Consider the following 22,126-nt stretch of genomic DNA (forward strand, 5'->3'; position numbering starts at 1 on the left):
GTAGAAATCATCAGAGAAAATATTCACAAGTAACTTAGAAATCAAAGTATTTTTGACTTCTAAATGAGACTTTGGTGTGCAAATCATCTGGGGTTTTGGGTTTTTTTTGGAAAATCTTGTCCATAGTCTTTCTAGCCAAAATTTCTTTCGTGCTCCAATGGCAGAAATTCTTCCTTCCTTCCTTCCTTGAAGCAAAAATGTAATTAGGATCTGTATATTTCTGGCACTGGAAGAAAAATACCACATCCCATTACATATTTTCCCCTGACTTTTGAAGCACGGAAGTTTGTCTGTGCATGAATAGCGATAAAGTGCTTGGCCTGAGATAAAATGGTGCGACTTCTCCAGTTGCAAATTCCTACCAACCTAATTGCCTACCATAGCTAAAATATGAAAGGTGTTTAATAATAAACAAGGCATTGTTTTTGTTTACTCTTGTTTTACATGCCTGTGTGAATTCCTTGATATCGATTTGTTCGCATATTGCAAATAGAAATGAAAAACAAATCAGCAGCAAATCGAAACTCTTTGGCAGCATGGGCACAATACAATATCCAGCTACAAAATTGTACGAATAGTGCTGAGCAAATGATTTCCCTAAAAATCTTCAGTACTTTGTAGATTGTTTGCAGGAAGCATCTCATTATCTCAGCTATGTGTAGAAATTTCTAAGAAGATTATTTAGTGTGTAATTTCCTTGTTGAATTCCAATATCCAAGGCCTCAAAGGAATGTAGGGCTCTTGTCCTCCACTGGAATCTATATCATTCTTGATTTCAGTAGAAATGTAAGCATTAAACATGCTAATCCTGAACATTGTGGTGCCTACATTTCACAAGCTAATTGGAATTTGTTACAATCAAATTAAGCATTACATTGCAGTTCCTGTCAGTTCTTGTTTGCCATTTAATTGCTGGGTACCTGCTCTGCATTAGTCATTTAGCTTGTCTGGATAATCAGCGGAGAGAGGACCTTCCGAAGAATCATTTATCCAACATGACAAGTGAGTAGGGTGGATAACTCTTCCAAGCACCGTCTTTCCCCCCTGCTCATCAAAGAAGCCTCGATAATTAACTCAGACTGGTCGCCTGTCTGGGATGGGAGAAATGAGTTTGTTCAAACACCAGGTGAGCTTCAGAGATGAGTGCAGAGAGAGTTCCTTCCCATAGCCGTACCCTACTGCTCTCTCATCCACATCCAGTCTTGCAGTATGCAATGTGGAGATACCCAGTCAGCTTTACCTAAAGCAGCTCAACTGAGTCATTATCTCAGAAGTCCACGCAGCCACATTTATTTCCATCTCTATCCTTAAAGACAGGCCCCAGGAAGGAAGGAGACAGGCTGTATCTTCTCTTGATGCTGTTCTTCTTTGTGCAGAACAATTATGTATTTACTTAGCTGAACAGCTCAGGGAAGCCTTATGGATTGTAATGTGGCAGGCAAGGCCTTCATCTTAACATTGAGCCCAAGCCTCTGCCCTGCTGCGTATTTCACTGTCTTGCATCCATCCATACCTTAGTAAGTGCCAGCAAAGAATCAGAATGATGAATGAAAATATTTTTCCCAATATGACATTTAGCCCCAAATCCTTCTATTTGAAGTGTGGAGATGCCCTTCTGTCTGACTTTTAAAGGTCAATTTCTATCTGGTATTGAATTATTTTCTGCCACTCAGTCCATTGGTCCTGTCCTTGATTTATACTGGGTATGTCCACAGTGGAGCTCATGAGAACACTTTCCAGTCCCAAGTGCTGGTGAGTGATGGCAGCATGGGAGGGTGTCACCTGGCAGTGTGCTGACTTCCCAGGAATGAGCTTCCCGTGGAGGTAAAGATGGGTTTGCAGGCATGGCCCACTTGCCATACTGTACAGACATCATAGTGCTTATTTTGGAAGGAGGGGAACAGGACACAGTCTGAACAACATGGGATGGCAGCAACCAACAGTAGCAGTCAGCTCCACAGAACACGGCAAAGCCACCAGTCTGAAACCATTTAGATGTATTTCTGTGTATTTTCAGAATGTTTGTGCATAATTGTGTATGTTTGTGCACACTGGAACAGGCTGCCCAGGGAGGTGGTGGAGTCTCCTTCTCTGGAGATGTCCAAGACCTGCCTGGATGCCTACCTGTGCGACCTGCTGTATGGAACCTGCTTTGGCAGGGGGGTTGGACTCGATCTCTGGAGGTCCCTTCCAACCCCTGCAATTCTGTGATTCTGTGATTCTGTGATAATGCAGAAGGAGACAGAAAATCATGTGAGTGTTTTGGATAGCCTGCAAACTAAAATAATAGGAAAGGGGCAAAGCAGAGTAAAGCAGATTTTGCAACTGATCAATCAGTCCCTGTGTGGATCTGATTATTACATCTCAAGAACATCAACTGTTGAACTTCCTTCTTATTGCTGGCTAGGTATTCTTTGTTCCATACCTGACACGTCTTCATAGAGTCTTACTTGGTTGGCTCTGTGATCAACACGGGCCACATAATTTCAGGCCTCAGTCTTCATGCCTGGCTTAAGAACCTCTTTGATACAGTCAGTCCATCTTTCATTTATCAGGCTCTTCTGCAAGGGCAGACTGATATCTGGGGTCTCTGGTGGCTGTACACTAAGACATGGTCTTAATCATCACCCAGGGAACTCTTTAGAGGTGGTAACTTGTTTTGATCTCTGTAGTTCATTTGCAGCCACCCAGAAAGGGACATGAGCTGGGTTTGCAGAGCACTCAGCTGCCCGCTCTGTCATGGCATCAGGGACGGAAGGGGACCTCTGTCTAGGTCCCCTGCTGCAGCACCTCTTTGAGTTTGGCCTTGCAGCTATAAAATTAGTCCAGAAGCCTTTTACTTAGTTTAATTTTAAGAAACAATAGTTGCATATGCACCATGCTGATTTTTCTGATGTTGCAGAGGCCTAAGAAGAGTTTCTCAGTCTGGTCACAGCCAAGCTGATGAGAATGACATGGTGACTGCTTGCTTCCCAGGCTTCCAAGCTGTGCTGACTTGTAAAATGACAGGTCAGCAGACTTTCTTGTCAGGTGGGCAATCAGCAAGAGTCAATTTTCTATAAAAATCACACTTCAGAGCAGATTAGAAGAAGGTATAACGTAAAACCATGTTGAGGAGTCTGTACAGATGGTCGAAACCAAACTTCCTTTGGCATGCTCAGGGTCCTGCTTGTACCCCTCCTCGGAGTTCCAGCTTCCAGACCCAGCTATGTATTCCAGCAGTCTTCTCAAACCCTCTCTCTCTGTAGTTTTTTCACCCAACTCGGGAGCTCCAACAGCCCAGAGCTCGAGTCAGAGCCAGAGGCCAGACAGATGCTAGCTGTGTAGTCTGGAACTCTTTGTGCCTAACTGGGGACTGTAAAATAAGGCAATGTCTTCTCACAGAGTATTTGGAACTGAGGCACTTTGTGAAATGATTGGACAGTGTGTCTAGAAGAGCCCATGAGGATAGCGATAATTATTTTCCAGATTAAGGTTGACTGTTGTTCATTAAGTGAGGTGGTGGGCCACATACTGAAGCAGAAGGGGAAAATTAAGTGACAAATGATGTAAAAGCCTTCTTCTGTTCTTTCCCTCTGCTACACGCAGAAGAGTGGGGAAGACATAGTGATAATGCTGTGATAATATGGGAGAAGGGTATACAAAATTTGTTCCTCCAAAGAGGTAAATAAAGGTGCTTGTTCAATGTCTTGGGGGAGAAGCTGATTTTGTAGGCTTCATGATCTATGTTTTTGTTTTGTAGCAAATGTGTGCACACACATGCAATCATTTAAGTGGTTTGAGTAGGTGTAATTTTCATTCTCACTTGGTTAATCACTTCACAGAATGAGAACTGAGTTAAAACTTTCATTGCAGGGAACCTCACAGTGAATATCTCCCCCAGGGAGGGTAGTTTGTTCCACCTATTAATCCTGCGTCAGCTCTGCATAGGCAGTGAGGGAGCTGTAGCTCCAGTTTCCAAACTCTTTTGCTATAATACTTTGACTTTTCTAGCAAAGTCCTTGTTTTCCTCTGATTGTGTTCTTAATGCATATTTTGCTGAAGGATCCTCAGGTAAGTAATATAGTGATATAATGGGCAGAACTATTTTCCAAAAGACACAGCACCATTTTGAGTGGGATAGGTTTGAAAACATCCTGTAGAAGCCACGGAACAAAAGCGAGGGCAGGTTCCAGGTAGGGATCAGAGCAGAGATACCACTGCAGGCTGTTTTTTAAGTTCACTCAGTTTGCGCAGTTCCCAGTGCTTTGTATTAAAACTCAGTCTCAAGACAAAAGCAGTGGATATGCAAAGGCTCAAGATGTAGTGCAAATGGCTATTCAGAACCAACTTATGGAAGACTATTTGTCCGTGACAAACTTTTTCACTTCCTGCAGAGCACCCACAAGGACTTGTGAGATCAAGAACTGATTAGAGGCAGGCAGGGAAAGACACGCATAAGAGGGAGTGAAGATGGCAATCTCAGGTGCACTTCAAGTCTCAAACAGCACCAGCTGAAACTTTCAGCCTGCTTAGCATCATGTTCTTTTAAATCTTTCTGTTTGCTATAACTTGAGTCTCTAGAGAAGGATGCTGGTGGACAGCCAGTTCACTGCTCACGTTGGTGGGTAAGTTAGCAGTATATCAGAAGAATTCTTTGAAAAAAGTTACAAATGCTAAGGAAGTGGTTGCATGCAATTTTCAAAATATTTTAGCTGTTTGTTAGTTCAAGGAAATCTTGTTCTCTTGAATGCAAAAGCACATCTCTTTTTTCTTTGTATGTTTGCAGCAGCAGGTAGGTGGTGAAATGTATGAAGCATCCTGAGTAGGGATGAATGAGCCGCTTTGAACAAAGAAAGTCTCTCCCAGGATTTTGCCAGCCTTTTGAACTTGACTTTTAACTTGCTTTGGGAATTGTCACATTTTATTTAGGCTTAGACATGAAAAGGGCATACATCTTGGGGGATAGTTTTTCCTTCTGAGGATTCAAGATAAACACTGGAAAATCAAGCTTAGTAGATGCTAAAATGCTTTTAGAATATTTTTCAAAACAAAGATGGAATGGTAGCTCAAGCCCATCAGAGAGCTCATCATGTCCATCATGAACTCAGATTTTTGAAGGAAGAGGCAAGGAACAGAAATTACTGCATAAATCATCTGCAGACAGAATCAATGTGTGTCCTCATTTTGTTTAACCTAGTAAAGTTGATGAGAGATCTGCTGTAGTAGGGAAGCTGCAATCGTGCATGACTCATGAGGAGACTTTTGGCTAATCTGACCATTTGAGGACACTGAATAGCTTAGTGAAACACATTTTGGACAACTACATTTTCAACCCATTCTGTGTGAACCAACTGCATTTCACAGAGCAGCTGCGATAACCTCTGACTAATTGGCTTTTTGGAAGGTTACCTGCTGAGAGCATCTGCCATGACATCCATTCTCCCTGAAATGTTTCATCTCAAAATTGCCTGATACAGAGCCCTGCATCACAAGCAAGAAGTGAGGTTTCTCTTTAGTCAGAATATAGGAGAAAGGATTTGCTCGACCTTGTTGAATCTTCATCATCTATCTTGAAGTGCTGAGCATCCTTTCCAAACCAGTGTGTCCCCAGCTGAGCTCCTCAGAGTCTCAGCATAAGACAGAATATAGGAAGAAAAATACATCAGCATAAAGTGGCAGTAGATATGTTTTCTCTGTCTTTTGAAGACCACCCTGAAGCCTTCCTTGAGATGAGATTTGCCAATGATCCAGAGGGCAAAGCTGCAAGTGAGCCAAGATCCCACCTTCATACGTGCAGGTAGTGGCTGATGATGGCCCTCACACTGCACTGAGCATTGCCCCGTGTTGTGCCATGCTGGTGCTGGCTGCATGCAGGCTGCATGCCAGCTGCCTCGTTACAGGCCTTGTTGGAGCTGGGACCATTCAGGGGGAGCAGTGCAGAAATACATAAATAATGCCAAGGAGTTTATTGCATGTAGAGACATCCTCTTTCAGAGGTCCCACGTGGGAATATTCAGTAGCGTATTTATGGACCGGTATTAAAAATGTATTCAGGTGGATTATGAGCACCTGGCTATGGGAGCATGCTGCCCAGAAGAAGTGTTTTCAAAAAAAAAAGAAACCCTGAGTTCACATTTGCGGAAATAACAATTCCCTGTCGGCTGCTGTTTGCTTTAAGAGTCTGCTCCTGGAGCCGTGTAGTGGTACATCTGTGTCCCTGATCCTTTGAACCAAACCATCTTGTTCCATGGCTCAGGGGTGAAAATGAAAAATACGTCATAATGGTATCCTAAAAAAAAAAAAAGTAGAACTGAAAGGAAACATCTATACTTAATTCCACATTTTTGTAGCTGTTAGAATCAACTAGCATGGATTTATTAATGAATACTAAAGGCTTGGGACTGGGATTACTGTTTGAAGCTCTAGACATTGTGCTTATAGACCCACCTTTTCTGTGTGCTCCAAAACTGAAATGTTGGTTTCCTGCTTGGCAAGAAAATTCAAAAATCAAAAGCAAGAAGAGACTTCCTCCCTTTTCGCTCTTTGTATTTTTCTACCATAATGACAGTGCATTTTACAAACAACAGTAAGTAACCTTCAAGACTGTGTCAGCTACCAGGTTTTAGTAATGAGGGGAAAGTCAGGCAAGCCAGACCAACACATGGCTAGTCAGGAATCAAAACAAAATTGTCTGATCAAGAATCACCCGCATCCCTGTTTTCCTTCTAAACTGCTGGGTGTTGTGTTCAGCCCATTGATTAATGGCTTAGCACCGTTTTAATAGAAGCAGAGAGGCAGTGTCATTGGCAGCCCAGCAGCTTGCTGTCTTCTTCCAGCCCTGAGGCTTGTCTGGCTGCCCTACAACACAGGACTGGGGCTGGGAGCTGGAAGCTGGGTGCAGTGGGCTGCAGGACACCAGCTAGGACAGGCAGACCCTCAGGTAACCTTTGAGCTCTGGCACTGTTGACTTTGCTTATCGGGGTTAGGTAATAAGGATGTGCAACAATAGCTGCTTTTACCTAGAGAACAAAAGTGCAGAGATTCCTCCCACTCAGCCCAGAACAGCCAGGGGATGATTTCATGGTGAAATGAAACCAAACTCAGTGTCATCTGGCCTGGGGCACTGATTGCAGTGTGGAACCATCCTGTTCTTGCTGCAGCTCCCCTTGACTGCATTTCCCAGCCCTTGGTAATCCTCGTGCCTCCTTCTCTTGTGGTGGTTGACCCGGATCAGTAGCTCCCCAAAGAGGTGTTTTGTTTTTGCATTAATTTCCATTAGCTCTCACACCTCAGTGCTTAGAATTCAGTGAACAATAAAGAAAAAGGGTAAATCTGGCAACCATTTCCTTTTGTCATTGTATGAAATTTTTCAAAGCTAGCATTGCTGCTACATATTAAGAAGCAAGATGCAACAAGTCCGCAGTAATCTGCAGAATATTGGAATGTCCCAAGCTACGTGAGAAGCATGAAGTGAGATACCTGAGCCTTTCTGACACATACTAGTCAATGCAGCTGAAAGCAGATTTTACCACACTGAAAGTAATAGTTGCTATAAGGATGTTGGAAATAGGTGTTTTTCCTAACAGTCTCATGTTTGAAATGTCCTGCCTTGAAATTTATTATAAAATTAATTCCAGTAGAGAAGAAATATAGCAAAGGAAATAAATAGATATTTGTTTTCTTTATCAGGATCCTCCAGTTATAAAGGTATGAAAATGAGCAATACTGCTAGGTTGAGCTGAATTAATATATATTTTAAATGAATGAAAAAGATGTTTCTTTCCTAGTTAGAAAAAAATCACAAACTCATAAATGAAATACATCTCTGGCTTTGAAATGATTGGTGTCTTTCTATGGCAGCTTCCTGAAAATGTCATATGAGATTACATCTGTAGGCCACTGAGTTGGTAAGCTTACAAACCCCATGTGAAAGGCAGTTGTCATTCCAAGAGCCTACAGGCTAAGGCAGTGCTTTCAAAGACAACTGCTCACTTGTGATACCTTTCAAAAAGATCTTACTTTCCAAAAGTGCTGGGTACATGCCGTTAGAAAACCAAGATCATTAGAGAAGTCTCCATCCGGGCATCAAAAATTATAGGTTACAAGTGGGAATAAGTGCTTCTAAAATCTTGACCTCAAAAGATAAAATTAGAAGAAACTCACTAAATCAGTGCTAACCCCTTGCTTTGCTTGCTCGAAGTTCAGAGCTGAACAGAATTACTGCTCTTCCCAAGGCCAGTGTCACTGGTGGCTTCCAGGCTCGGTTACGCTCACACCACGGTGTGATGGAGCTTGGGTATGGATCAGTCCCTGTTCTTTGTTCGTGGGCTTCTCGTGGCCCGTGATTCATGTAAAACCCAGACACGTGCACAGGTCAAGGGTTCAGACAGAGTGGATGATGGGAATTCCAGCATGGGAATCTTGAGGCCAGTTTGCCCCTTTTATTTTAGTTCTGTCACTCTGCGGATAGGCGAGATATTTTTGATTGCTTGGGAGAGGTTTTTATATTTCCCCTTCCTTGCAGCACATGAGCTATTTAGCCTCAAAAAAGAAGTCTTATTTCTCCTTTGTCAAACAATCGCATCTCTGCCAACGCTGCAAAAATTCCAGTTCACCCAGAATCCAACATTTTTGAGGTTAGGTACCTGTTTGCTTCTCTCCAAGTTTAAAACCTTCCCCCAGATTTCCCCTTCATCTTCACACCTGCTTAATATCCCCGTTGCTTCCTTTTCTGCCCCAGGGGATACAGTCAGTTATCTGCATGTGCCAGGTGAAGGATCAAAACTTCCCTGTCAGTTCTCTCATGGAATAAACATTTGTTGGGTCCCAAACATGTGCCTTTTTCAGGCCGCTTTGGTGGGTTTGTCATGGAGCAGATGACAGCAGGTGCTGGTAGGATCATTGCACTCAAGGACCTTGAGAATAAAAGTAGTGGAAACCAAAATGAAAGCTAGCACTGTAATTGAGTGAATGTGCCTAAGTAAGGAAGAAAGTAGCTAAGAAGAGTGAGTTTTATTGTTCTTCTATTTCACAGACCATATGTAACCTGAGGAATAAGGTGTTTATAGCAAGGTCGAGACTTATCTTCTGTAAAATCTCACGCAGTGCTCTTCCAGAACCTGCAGGTTTGCATACCGCCCATTCCCCCCACTCAAGCAATCCTTCATTTCCATATCTGCAGTGGTTTGGGGCTCCAGAGGTGAATGTAGGCAGGATGGCAGAGCCCACCAGTTGCACCCTGCAGAGCAGAGCTCTGGCCACTGCCAGCCCAGGCTTCAGTTGACATGAATACTGCCTTGGCAGCATCAGAATCAGCTTCACTAATGGGAATCTGACTCCCAAAAAACCCCAAAGATTGTGTTGAGTAGTGAATTCCTATTTGCCACTCTCAATTACATTTGGAATGTCATGGCAGTCAGGTGAAGTCCCTGGTGACTGGAAAAAAATCACACCCATTTTTAAGAAGAGCAGAAAGAATGACCCAGGGAACTACCAACCTAACAGCCTCCCCTCTCTGCCAGGGAAGATCATGGAACAGAACCTTCTGTAAGCTATGCTAAGGCACATGGAAGACAGGGAGGTGATACAGGACAACCAGTGTGGCTTCACCAAGGGCAAGTCCTGCCTGACCAACCTAATGATCTTCTATGATGGCATAACTGCATCAGTGGACATGAGGAGAGCCACCAATGTCATCTATCTGTACTTCAGTAAGGCCTTTGACTCAGTACCCCACAACATCCTTCTCTCCAAATTGGAAAGATATGGATTGGATGGGTAGACTGTTTGATGGATAAGGAGCTGATTGCAAGATCACGCCCAGACAGTGGTGATCAATGGCATGATGTCCAGATGGAGATCAGTGGCAAGTGATGTTCCACAGGGGTTAGTACTTGGACCAGTGATCTTTAATATCTACATTAGTGACTTTGACAATGGGATTGAGTGCATCCTCAGCAAGTCTGTGGACGACACCAACCTGTGGAGTGCAGTTGACATGCCTGAGGGTTGTTGCCTGACAGACTTGAGCAGTGAGCCCAGGAGAACCTCACAAGATTCAACAAATCCAAGTGGAAGGTCTTGCACATGGGTCATTGCAACCCCCACTATCAGTACAAGCTGGGGAGTGTAAGAATGGAGCTGCCAAATCACTGCCAAAAAGGACTTAGGGATACTGGTGGATGGGAAGCTGGACCTGGGCCAGCAATGTGCCCGTACAGCCCAGCCAACCATATCCTAGGCTGCATCAAAAGAAGCATGGCCAGCAGGGTGAGGGAGGTGATCCTGCCCCTCTGCTCTGCACTGGTGAGGCCTCACCTGGAGAACTGCATCCAGATGCGGAGTCCTCAGTACAGGAGAGACATAGACCTGCTGGAGTATGTCCAGAGGAGGGCCACCAAAATGATCCAATGGGCAGAACACCTGCCCTATGAATATAGGCTGAGAGAGCTGGGGCTGTTCAGCCTGGAGAAGAGAAGGCTCCAGGGAGACCTGTAGGTGGTTATGCGGTATTTAAAGGGGGGCTATAAGAAAGAAGGGGACATACTCTTAAACGGGGTCTATTATAAAAGGAAAAGGGGAAATGATGTCAAATTAAAAGAGGGGAAATTTAGGTTTGATATAAGGAATAAGTTTCTTACGGTACGGGTAGTGAAGCACTGGAACAGGTTGCCTGGTGAGGTGGTGGACACCCCATCCCTGGAGACATTCAAGGTCAGGAAGGACTCTGGGCTCTGGGCACCCTGATCTAGCTGTAGGTGTCCTGGTTTATTGCAGGGGAGTTGGATGACCTTTAAACATCCCTTCCAAATCTGAGGATTCTGAGGTTCTACAATCTCTGAAGGTGGAGATTGCACAACTTGTAAGTTGTTCCAATGTTCAGCCACTCTCGCTGGGCACTTTTTCCTTGTATCTACATGTAATATCTCTTACTGCATCTTGTGTCTGTTATCTCTTGTCTTTCTGCTTTGCATCTCAGAAGAGTTTGGCAGAGGAGAGAGGAAATTATAAGAAACCTCCACATAATCTTTAGTTATGTGATTGACTTACAGCTTTGTGAGGACTTTGAGGCAAGGAATAGCAGCTTCAGTGCCACAGACATTGAAGGTGCTTTACTACAGCAGCAGTCAAGTCTTACTGTCTTGACCAACAGAAGTGGTGAGAAAGCCTCAATCTCTACCTTGACACTTGAACTTCCAGCGTTTGGCTGTTGAGGTGCCTCAGTAGTTTATGCAAGCCCAGCAAGACCCAGGCCCTCTGGGACTCGGATTGGAGGAAGAGTGAGCAGTGCTTTAAGATGAGGCAATAAAATTCAAACAGCATTTGTTAAATCAGACAAATGATTGCTGGCCTGCACTTTACATTTATCTAAGAAATTGATTAAGCACAGAGTTTTTTGGTTGATGAGTAAAGTTGATTAAAGAAAGTGCCAGGGTCATAATGTATGTTCTAAGAGTAGTTTATCTATACAGCAGAAATGCATTTGCTCAGCACAAACATGTAGTTGAAATACATGCTAATCCCTTTACTCTGGTCTATGCTCACTGTCTGGTTTTGGTTTTCTGTTTTGTTTCTTACAGCCCCAGCAGAGAGCTCTCCATAAACATTTCCAGCCTGTAAAGCTGCTGTCCTGCCACTTGATATGAAAACGAACTTTCCTTCATGAAAAAACCATAATCAATGGCACTGCCAGAAGGTGACCTTGGAGGAGCAAAGACAAACTTGAAGTAAAATCAGCCCACTCAAGATGATGCATTCTGAGAAGACCTGGTTTGCTGTGGAGTAAAAACGTGGTGCATAATATCCAGTGCTAATTTGTTCAAAATGGTCATTGACAGACCTTTAGCTGGAAAATTTCTTCCAGTTTTCATCACTGTGCATAACTTTGGGTTCCCTTTAGGGGACTGCCTATGCCCTTCACTCGAAGTCCTGTTTTAGCATGGCAACTACTGGATTCTTCTATTATGTATGCAGATGGCATGATGTTTTAGGAAAAACTTACAGGAATTCTCCAATCTCCGTGGATATGTTCACATTACTACACCCCTGATAGAAATGTAGAAGTCTTGTATGTGTTAGTTTTGCAGTCTAATAGTGTTCCGTTAAACAATATCAGCACTTCATGCGTGCTTTCTGCACAGAATTAGCACAGTCCATTTATATATAACAGTCTTTTTAAATACTGAGGATACGTTTCAGTAGTTGTGCTGAGACTGCATCCAAACTGAAGTCCACTACTAGCATACCTTCACCGAGTCACAGTACACTGTGTAGATAGATTTGCACGTGGCAGAGGTGTGACTTACTTCATGGAGACTTGCAGAACAGCTGTCACAGAGGTAGCCAAGAACAGGGTTGGCTGAATGAGATGTAGGACACTGTGTCTGCTCTCCCTCCCATCCAGCAGATAGCAAAGGCTGTCATTCCTGGCACGCCAATGTGTTTTCTTACTCAGTGAGGGAAAGGAAAGGGAGAGCACCCTTCTCAGAGGGGAGATGGACCTAGAGTTTGGTCTACACTAGAAACAGAACAAACTGGAAGAGTTCAGATTCTTTATGCTAGCCACTGTTTATGTTTTGGGCAGGACTTGGGAATCACAGTCCAAACCAAATGCTCTGAAAAAGGTAATGCGTAAGACTATACTTCTAAGGAGCAAGGACACTCCCTCCAATGGGGGCAGACTTCTTTGTTAACTTTTTCCACTTTCTATCCAAAAGCATATTTTGGAAGGAAATAGGAATAAGCAAACGGTTCTAATAAGCCTTTCAATATACTGTAGCAGGCTCAAGACTGTTGCATTCAATCTGAGCATTGATTTTTGTTCAGTCTCTGAATGGCTGGCTTCATCACTGGCTGTATCACAGCTGGCTGTGGTACTGTTGTTTTTTTCCACGGGGATTTAGTGGAATTAATGTCTGTCCCTAACATCAGGACCTTCTTGACACACTCTGTAATGAACTGATGCCATCAACATGGCTAAGGGGTCTTGCCTATTTGTTCCTTATTTCTTTAAAATCAAAGGTAGCTTTTGTATATTTAAAAACTGTCATTCTCCCCAACCTAATAGGCAGGTACCATACAGTTGCTTTTAGGGTATATGCCAGACTGTGGGTGAGGTGCCATACAGGTGTGAAGATGCAGCAGTGGAGAGAAGGCACAATTACATCAAGGCAAAAGCACCTTTTTAGAGCAAATTCCTGTGTTATGATACTTAAAAACTCTTGTACAGTTCATTGCTGGAGAATTCAAGGTCAGCCTCTGAGGGTGCCTGTAGAATCAACAGATAAACTTTCAGATGAGTGCAGGATTAGGTTACAGCTCTCCACCCATCTCAGATTCAGCACGCTGAATACTTCTTAACTATTCAAGAAGGAAATTGATGGCCAAGATTTTCAGAAGTTGCTAGTGATTTCTAGTGGTTTGGGTCTTTCCATGGATTTTCAAGTGCATCTCCCAAAAAGTATAAAGCAGTAAGCTTTATGTCCTCTTTCTGAAAGTCCTGGCCCTAATTTTAAATTTATTGGTGTACAAGTTCTCCTTATGATGTAAGAATCTTTGCCAACAGCAGCATTTGCACTTTTTAGAGCTTTTCATAGTATTGCAGGTTGGAATCTGATCCTTATTGAGAGAAGTGGCTGAGCACCTCGCAGAATTCCATTATAAGCTCCAGTAAATTTTACAGCTACTTCTGCTACAGATTTTAAAATGCACTCTGGCAACTGACACCAGTTTTGTGTTGGTATAGCAATTAAAAAAAAAAAAAAAAAAAACCAACTTGAATACAAATTATTTTCAAAAGGAGAATGCTATAGTCCTGCAGTAGAAATTCTCTTATTCTATTATCCAACAAAAAAAATTGGCATAATTTGAATAATAAAAGAAGAGTTATCAGAGAGTATTATCTGAAAAGGTCATATGAGAAAAATATGAGTTAGGCAAAGAGCTGCTAGAAGCATTTTTGCATCAGTGTTAGTTTTGAACATCTTCTAGTATATGGTCATGAATTTAGATGTGTGCACTTCTCCCATTAAAACAGTTTGTTTTAAAAGCTTCCCAGGATTCTCGCTACGGTGATCTAGAAAACCAGTGTTACAGCCCCTGAGAAATGTGAAAACAAATACAGACCCTTGTGTAGCCAAACTCAGTGAGAGCTCTGCTGTAGGTGCCCATGGACCAAGCTCATTTGCAGTGCTGTAGGTCTCCATCCTACAGACAGCCCATGCATGTGGAGAACTCTAGGCATAAGCAAGAGTAGTTCCCTCGTGCCCCGCGACACTCCTCACATGTGTAACTGTCGGCAGGAGCCGTAAGGAAAGCACTGTACTTTCTGGCTTGTATTTAACTACTCGTCGTGTTTGGATGTTTTTAATTGCTGTTGTTCTCCCAAAGTAGGCCATGCTTCCTCAGGGATATTTATGAAATCGTTCTGCAGCTACTGAACAACTATCTGGATCCCAGCGTATTCTTCCGAAAACTTTTTAATATAAATAAACATGTGGGGGAGATTTTTTTTTTGTTATTGTGAATGGGGGCAGGTACTGTATTCTCGGAAAGGCTCTTGAGTGCAGACAATCAAGTCTATTGCATTTTTTATGCTGAACACCTTATTAAGAGCGGACACATCCGCTTTTGCCTGGGTCGCAAGAACAGTTCTGTGGAAACAATGCTTTATCTCCAGTCAATAAATCATTTATGTCGAGAGTGCCAAAGACCAAGTCAACATGAAAGGGAGTGAATAAGTTATTCCGGCAGAGGAAGTGAATTTAAATATGCTCAGAGCCATTAGTTCTGTGCAAAAGAGTAGAAGATGAATGCTATTTTAATAAAAGAGCAATTATCAGCCCTGTGGAGCTGGATACACTCGCAAAGCCCAGTGCTACCATTGCACTGATCACTGCTCACAGCTCCGAGACGATGGAGCAGCAAGCATCCCCGTGCAGTGCCTGGCCACTGCTCTCTGGGCAGGGACACGCAGAGAATCAGCCATCCTCAGTGCTTCAAATTATGCCAAGTGCAACATAAGAAAACCAGAGGAATTGCTCTGCTCAAAAAACATGCTGCAAAAGAAAACATCTTTTGCACCGGTTTAGTCCTTGCTTTTTTTCATCTGCATGGCTCTCTTTGCCCAAAGTCCCCATCACTTATTCTCTGAGGAGAGCACAACTCCCCAGGAGGGGAGACTGCAAAAGCCCTGCAAGCCCCTTAGCCTTGCTGGTCCATCTGTGTCATGCTGTAGCAGTGGGCTCCTTCCTGACTGGCTGCTTCTCGGCAGCCAGACTGAAAGCAGCTGCAGTGTCATTAAGGAAATCAAACCATTATTAATGACAGAATTATTTGTTTGTTTTGTTCCCCATTTGCAGAAGACCCTAGGCCAGGCCCCCAGCATACCTACAACAGACCGTTCCATCCTTCTCCTGAGATGTGTTGGTTAATGCCAGCTGTGGGGCCAGTCCTGAGGGATTTTGTGCTATAGCCAAAAGCAGCCTCCCTCTGCCCTCCACAAAGCCACGACATCTCCATTATTCAAAATAGTTCCAGGCAAGCAGAGTAAAATCCTGCATTTTTCATCCCTGTCCCCTTTTAACTCTCCGCAGTCTGACTCTCCTTTGAAGGACCCTGCTACAAAGGCTATGTTGATTGACCCGAGTATATGTAAACTGGTCAGTAAGATTTTAATTTAAGAAGTCCTCTGTTATAATGAAAATTGATGACTGGGGGAAAGTATTACCAGCATTACCTGCAGCCTCCTATGGTAAAATGCTAGTAAGCCATCTGGAGTGCAAAAATGCCACCAACGTAATGCATGAGTGATTAGGCAGGCATGTGAGTTTAAATCAGCAAATAAGCAAAGCAGATGTTTGATGTGGGAAGCCAAAAAATGTAGGGAGGTCAGTGGCCAATAGGCTAGGGCTAATGAGACCAAATGTGTTCTGCATCCTCATAAGCAGTCATAGTGAATCTGATGTTAGGTACAGCACGGTGGTTACTCACTGAGCGTGTGAAAACCAACAAATATTCTTGTTTTGTATTTGAAAGCAGTAGAATAAGGGAGTCGATTTTCACACTAAAATGTAATTCCTCCTACTCCATCAGTAATTATGGGTAATATTAAGCAGCAACTACCCAAACATATTCTTAAATTCACACAACCAGATATGTGAATGTAGGGAAACTTAAGCGTAAGATTTTTCAGAACTTAAAAGCATTGAAAGAGGCTTTAAGTTACACAAAAACAAACCAAACCCCAAACCAATAATGAAAAAGAACGAGTGACCTGATGCAGAAAACTATAGGCTCATTTGCTTCCTATCGGTCCGGGGTAAAATCATAGAAAGGTTGGTATGAAGCAATCATTAAAGCAATTAAAAATTGATAAACCCCTCCAAATGATTGTTCTAGAATGTATTGTGTCAAGTAAATTTATTATCATTTTTTGTGATATCAAAGGCTTGTTGATAAAGGAGGCTCTGCTGACATGCTATCCTTAGCCTCCTATAGATCATCTGTTTCTGATAAAGAACAAAAAGGCACAAGGCAGAATCGCTATACACCACGCTAAGTGGATTAAAACTGATTAGTTGCTAGCTCACAAAAAATGGTTACAAATATGACATTATCATAAGTGAGACTATTTCTAATGAGCTCCTCCCAAGGTATGTTCTATTTTCAATATTCCTCCCAGAGAAACAGAAAATTACAGTTGCAGCATTTACAGATGACAAAGGCAGGTGTGTGCCATGAACTGGTGATGAATCTGGAGTGCTGCAAGTGCAGAAGCCAAGGGGAGGAGAAGAGCCTCCTTGGGGGCTTGGGAATGTGTCTGTAGTTGGGTGGCCATGAAGGTCAATGTCATCCACTCAACATCAGCCCCCAGGAGCTCTTAGGAAAGTGTCATCTCTGAGGAGGACCGTCAGTACGTCTTGGAGGATGTCTAAGATCTGGCAACAGTGATATTACGGAGCTATTTGTGCCCATCTTTCATATATTGACAACTTGGAAAGATTATTTTCTAAAGCTCCCAGTGTCATTCAAGGGCAGGAAAACAGCTCTTATTATAGTGCTAGACTAATGAAGCTCAAGCTATTAATTTATCAGAAACGATGTGAAGAGATGACTCAATCTGCCTGCAATCACAACCTCTACCTGTGCAGGAAGTGCTGGCTGAGGCCAGGTAGTGCTTTTATTCAGAGGAAAAGGGAATGATGTGCTCTACTGGCTGGAAACAGATTTCAGGCTAGAAATTAAGCACAAATGCTCGACAGGGAGGATAATTACACATAGAGACAACTTACTTTCCATTACATTCTCCATCACGTAAGGTCGTTAAGTATATGCAGAGCTTTTTTCTAAGTCAATAAGCTGTACCTCAAATGGAAATGTAGGTTCCGTTCAGTAGTCCTGGATGAGGCAGTTAGGTGTGTGCTGTGTAAGAGCTCAGCCTGGATCATCACTACATCATCAGATACAAGGTTCTGAGTTGAGATGTCTTAAAGTTTAAATACAAAAGGAAAGCAGGCCCACCTGTATCCCCTGTTTTCAAACAATATTGTCTTAGAGAGCTATGAACTGACCTGCAACTGGTGGGAGCTGCAGGTCTCCTCGCATTTGCAAGGTTCTTCTGCATGTGATTGAAGAAGAGAACAGAACAAGAAAGGACAACAGAAGCTGCTGGCCATACAGAATTATTCTGTTGTTGTTCGTTAGTAACAGCTTGGGATAAAGTCCCACACCCACATGTGAGCATGCAGTGAGAGCCATGGCTTTGCCTCTTGATCAAATAGGCACCGTTTTGCTGGCTGAAACAGGTTTTATGTTCAACAGCTAGTAGAGGAGCTGAAGAGCTGATTGGGAATTGCATTGTGTTGCTTTGCAGTTGAACAAGGTATGAAGCCAATTGTTCCTGCTCTCCCAGTGAGCCCCTCTGCAGCTGGTGAACGGAGCCCTCATAGTGAAATGAGTTCAGTGGGATAACCCAGAGCAGTGAGCACTGCGAGCACTATTGCAGGTGGCTGCTTTGAATACTGTACCTTCAAAATAAGCAGGAGTGCTCAGCTTATCCATGTCTCATGAAGCTGCTGCTCTTAGGTACAAGGCAAGCACAAAGCTATGAGCCGCCTTTCAGAGTTCTTTGTTGTGCTGTAGAAAATGGTACAAAATAGGATGTGTATTTTAGAGAGTAAACAGTTCACACAGGCATAAGAAACCATAAAGGCAATACTTACTGCAAATTGGTATTGAATCAATATCAAAAAGCTGGAACAGAAAGGGACATAGCTAAGAAGATAAAGATCTTTGAGGATTCTTGCTCTAACCCAGTGTGAAATCCTAAGAAAATGAGTCTGGCGTAGATTTATTGTTCAGAGAACATTGGTCAATACCAGCTGCAGTCAGGTACATTTGCAGGGTTGCTGGATTATGTGCCAGCAGTGGAGCAGTCCTATGATGGCTGCACAAGGGCTGCCTCTTCCCTAAAAGTGGGATTTCAGCCTTGTTGTAGGACAGACTTAGTCAGAATGAGATGAGAAGCTCCTTTCTGCTTTTAATTCCAAGTGTATCTAAATACCTTGTCAGAAAAAGAAAAAATCCTATGTAACTGTTGTTATATTTGTAATCATATTACTTCTATTAAGCACTTGCCTAGAATTCATCTATTTAATATCATGTTACCAAATTAAATTGTGACATACAGATTATTTTTTTTTAAAGCAGGGAAACCAATATTGCAGCCCAACTGCATGTAAGCAACAAAAGGTGTGCAGAGAGAAAAAAAATCTGCCCATGGGATGCTTAGGGGACCTGTTTGGGTTTGTGTATTGAGAGCTTGGTTTTACATCTAGGCAGGGGCTTTCCCTACTGAGTCAGGCTCTGAACTCAGGACACATCCAGACAAATGCTTGGAGCCCTCTTACTGTGTGCTGGAGGCTCCTCTGCTTTTCTTCTGAGAGGGGTAAGAAAAAGATCAGGAGGCCTCCAGTGAGCTGGAGAAACCACAGGGGGATGTTAGCTTCCAGTTTACATGAAGCCTGAGACAGAGCTCATCATTCTCCCTACTGAGCTCTACTGATAGAATGAAGTGGGCCATGCAAGGCACCCAGAGCCCTGCACCAGGCTGTTCTGAGGCCGGGGCAGGAGATGGACAGACAGACAGACCGACAGACCGACAGACCACCTTGCAGGATTATCAGGTTCAGGGCCATTACTGTTGGTGCTCGTTGCTGAGTACTAGGCTAAATAATGGTGAATTGCATGGAGCAAGAACCTGCAAATGTGAGTTGCCAGCACCAAAGTCATAAAATCAAAGTAACTGAGGTTGGAAAGGACATTAAATAACACCAGATCATCCAGTCCCACACCTGCCTTGGGCTGGCCACGTTGTACTTGGATTGGGATGCACCTGGCTTTTTCTTCAGGTTCTTCTAAGGGCTCCATATATATGTTCCTGCCTCATGGTTGTTATTCCTTTTTCACATCTGTGTATGGATGACAGTCAGACCCACCCATGATCAGTCTGACATTGTGTTGGCCAGCATTTGGCTCCTCCATTTCAGAGAGCTGAATTTAATCTTAGCTGAGCCTGCCTTTGAGGAGAGCTGAAAATTCACAGCTGGAATTGTAGCATCATCTCCAAAGGCTGCCCCATGCCCCAGATCTGTGGCCTGTACAAAGAACCAAGCCAGCCCCATTGCTGGTGATGGACAGCTGAGGGAACCCGAGCCACCTTCAGCCTCAGCTCGGAGCTACATGCACCAGGAAAATTCTCCTGTAACCTCCTTTTAATGTTAACTTGGTTGAAAATCTGTTAGAATGGCAGCACTCAAATGGCTGAAACGTGACACACTGTTATTCCCAGTCCTCTATGAGAGCATTTTAGAGATGAAGCCAAGTGAGGTGGCATCACAACAAAGTGTGCCTTTCTGTTGGATGTGCTCTGCTCTTCCCCAGGCATCCAAGGTGTTCCTCTGTACAGCAATGTTTTTTTCCCAGAACTGAAATTATCATGCAATCTAATTTTTAGTACACTCAGTGGCCGTCACTGTTAATTCCACCCTACAGTTTTTGTATTTCCACTTTAATTCCTTCCGTTTTCAAAAATCAATGAAAAATAAAAGCTGGGTGGGAGGGAAGAATTCTAATAAATGATGAAATTAAAATCACTATCAAGTTTTTGGTATCTTCGGGCATGATCTCTGGAAGCTTTGGATATCTGCTTTATCATTTTGTATATTTGACAATTTTGTACTCCGCATCGTTTGACTTCATTTGTGCATGGCAATGTATTAAAACATGGAATTTTTATTATAGAGTAAAAGGGTTTTGTTTGATTTTAGCAAATTCAGGGCTTGACCCATTTCTTATCCTGGACTCATGGGGCTCCAACACGGGCTGTGAGGAGTTTGCTGCCTGGCACCGCGGGTGTTATGAAATGCAACGTACTTGCAGGTGCAGTAGGACACCTCATAGAATCATAGAATCATTATGGCTGGAAAACACGTCTAAGGTCATGTAGTCCAATAATCAACCCGTCCCCACAGGGCCCACTAATCCCTTAGTGCCACAGCTACCCTTATCTTGGACACCTCCAGGGACACTGACTCCACCATTCTCTGGGCAGCCTGTGCCGATGCATTGCCACTGTTGTGGCAGACTCGTGTTCCAGACCCTTCACAGCTTCATTGCCCTTTTTCAGACACACACCAGGGCCTCAACAAATCTCCAGAGGAGCCAGAGCACGAAAGAAGAAGGAACTGGATGGAGTGCACATCACCCACCTCCAACCCACCCCGTTTATTCCCTGCATAGATCAGCACTTGGGGCACAACAGCGATGTACAAGTCAGCAACTGAGGTAGTTCCAGAAACTAATACTGAAATTCCAGCACAGTATTGTGTTCTCCCATATTAGTGTGCTTTTTTTTTCTGTTGTTTTCAGCCATACCCATGAGTGTTCTTTTATTTGTAAGGTAGAGATTGATGAGATATTTTGGTCAAACAGAAAATACTGGGCTTAACACAAAATAATAGAATGAAATTACATAGCGTGCAATGTAACTGACAAAGTCAGGATAAATTGTCATCTAAAAAAAGAGAAATCATGCTTTTTATTGTAACATCTTGTGATTGGGCTGCAATTTACTAAATTCTGTTTACATCTTTAAAAAGCTTTCTACTCCATAAACTTTGTTAGTGAGAAGAATATGTTAGCAGAGAAAGCTCCATTTTAGCACAAATCTGTGTACGTACTGGGCTGAAGGAAATCAGAAGAATTAGAGAATCAGAGAATGGCTTAGGTTGGAAGGGACCTTAAAGACCATTGAGCCCCTGCCCCCTGCCACAGGTAGGGCTGCCAACCACCAGACCAGCACCAGCTGCCTGTGCTAAGGTGGAGCAAAGCCACGTGGTGGGAGCAAACGCCTCTAGTCCATAGTGAAGTGCAGAAGACATCAGAGAAGCTCCCAGTCCCACCACTGGCATGCTGCGTGTGAAGGAACAAGGTCCTTTGTTTCTTATCCCACCTCCTGACCCGTAATGTGAAATGGGAACCGTGCTGAGCTGCCACTGCTAAACCTTGAGACTGAACAGAGAAACTGCAACTCTGCCAAGACGCTGCTGCTTCAAAGGTTGTGTTGCAAGCGGGACTGATCTGAACAGACATCTTGGTACAGTTGTAAAGAAAGAAGAGGCTGCTGTTAGTACTGGCATTCAGCTCTTGCCGCATCATGCTCGACCTGTCGGGGTCTCAGCACATTGTGATGCTTCCAAAACTCCTCTGTGGGTGAGGTTTCCTTCCAATCAGCCCTGCCTGGATTTGTCTGAGTTGGTTCCTCCTTCACCTCATTTGTGCCATTGCCTTGTCGCTGCCTTCTTGCTTTTCAGCACCTAATGGATTCCTTGCCTTCCACTGCTGTTAACATCAAGTGGGAAATGCACTGAAGCACTGCATGTCAGAAATATACTTCTAAGGGAAGCTGTTTTGCGTTCACTAAATGGCACCAAGACCTTAGGAGGGGATAGAAGGGAGTCAAATTGCTGCAGCTATGTCCTAGGGTAACAAGGGGATCAGTCTCCTCCTCACTCCCCATATTGCAGTGATGGGCTGAAACAGCAGCTAGAAAGATTCAGGCTGGATATTACTTTCACAGCTTTGC

General features: G+C 43.4%; 1 protein-coding gene across 2 annotated transcripts in view; it reads left to right on the forward strand.

The window, feature by feature from the left end:
* SAMD12 (sterile alpha motif domain containing 12) overlaps nucleotides 1-20,290 on the forward strand; it is a 178,192-nt gene extending 157,902 nt beyond the window's left edge. The window contains exons 5-6 of one of the 2 annotated variants that reach the window (XR_006172120.1): nucleotides 10,759-10,843; nucleotides 11,562-20,290. Coding sequence is in view for 1 of the 2 variants with exons in the window: in XM_042839743.1 (XP_042695677.1) it covers nucleotides 11,562-11,584 (23 nt within the window). In the remaining variant the exon portion in view is untranslated. The remainder of the gene's footprint in view (nucleotides 1-10,758; nucleotides 10,844-11,561) is intronic. The other variant, XM_042839743.1, reaches the window with a different exon arrangement.
* Nucleotides 20,291-22,126: the final 1,836 nt, after the last annotated feature.

Source organism: Centrocercus urophasianus, unplaced genomic scaffold (genome assembly GCF_019232065.1).
Source record: "Centrocercus urophasianus isolate 14NV4802_14NV808 unplaced genomic scaffold, USGS_Curo_1.0 seq_11, whole genome shotgun sequence".
Classification (NCBI taxonomy): Eukaryota; Metazoa; Chordata; class Aves; order Galliformes; family Phasianidae; genus Centrocercus; species Centrocercus urophasianus.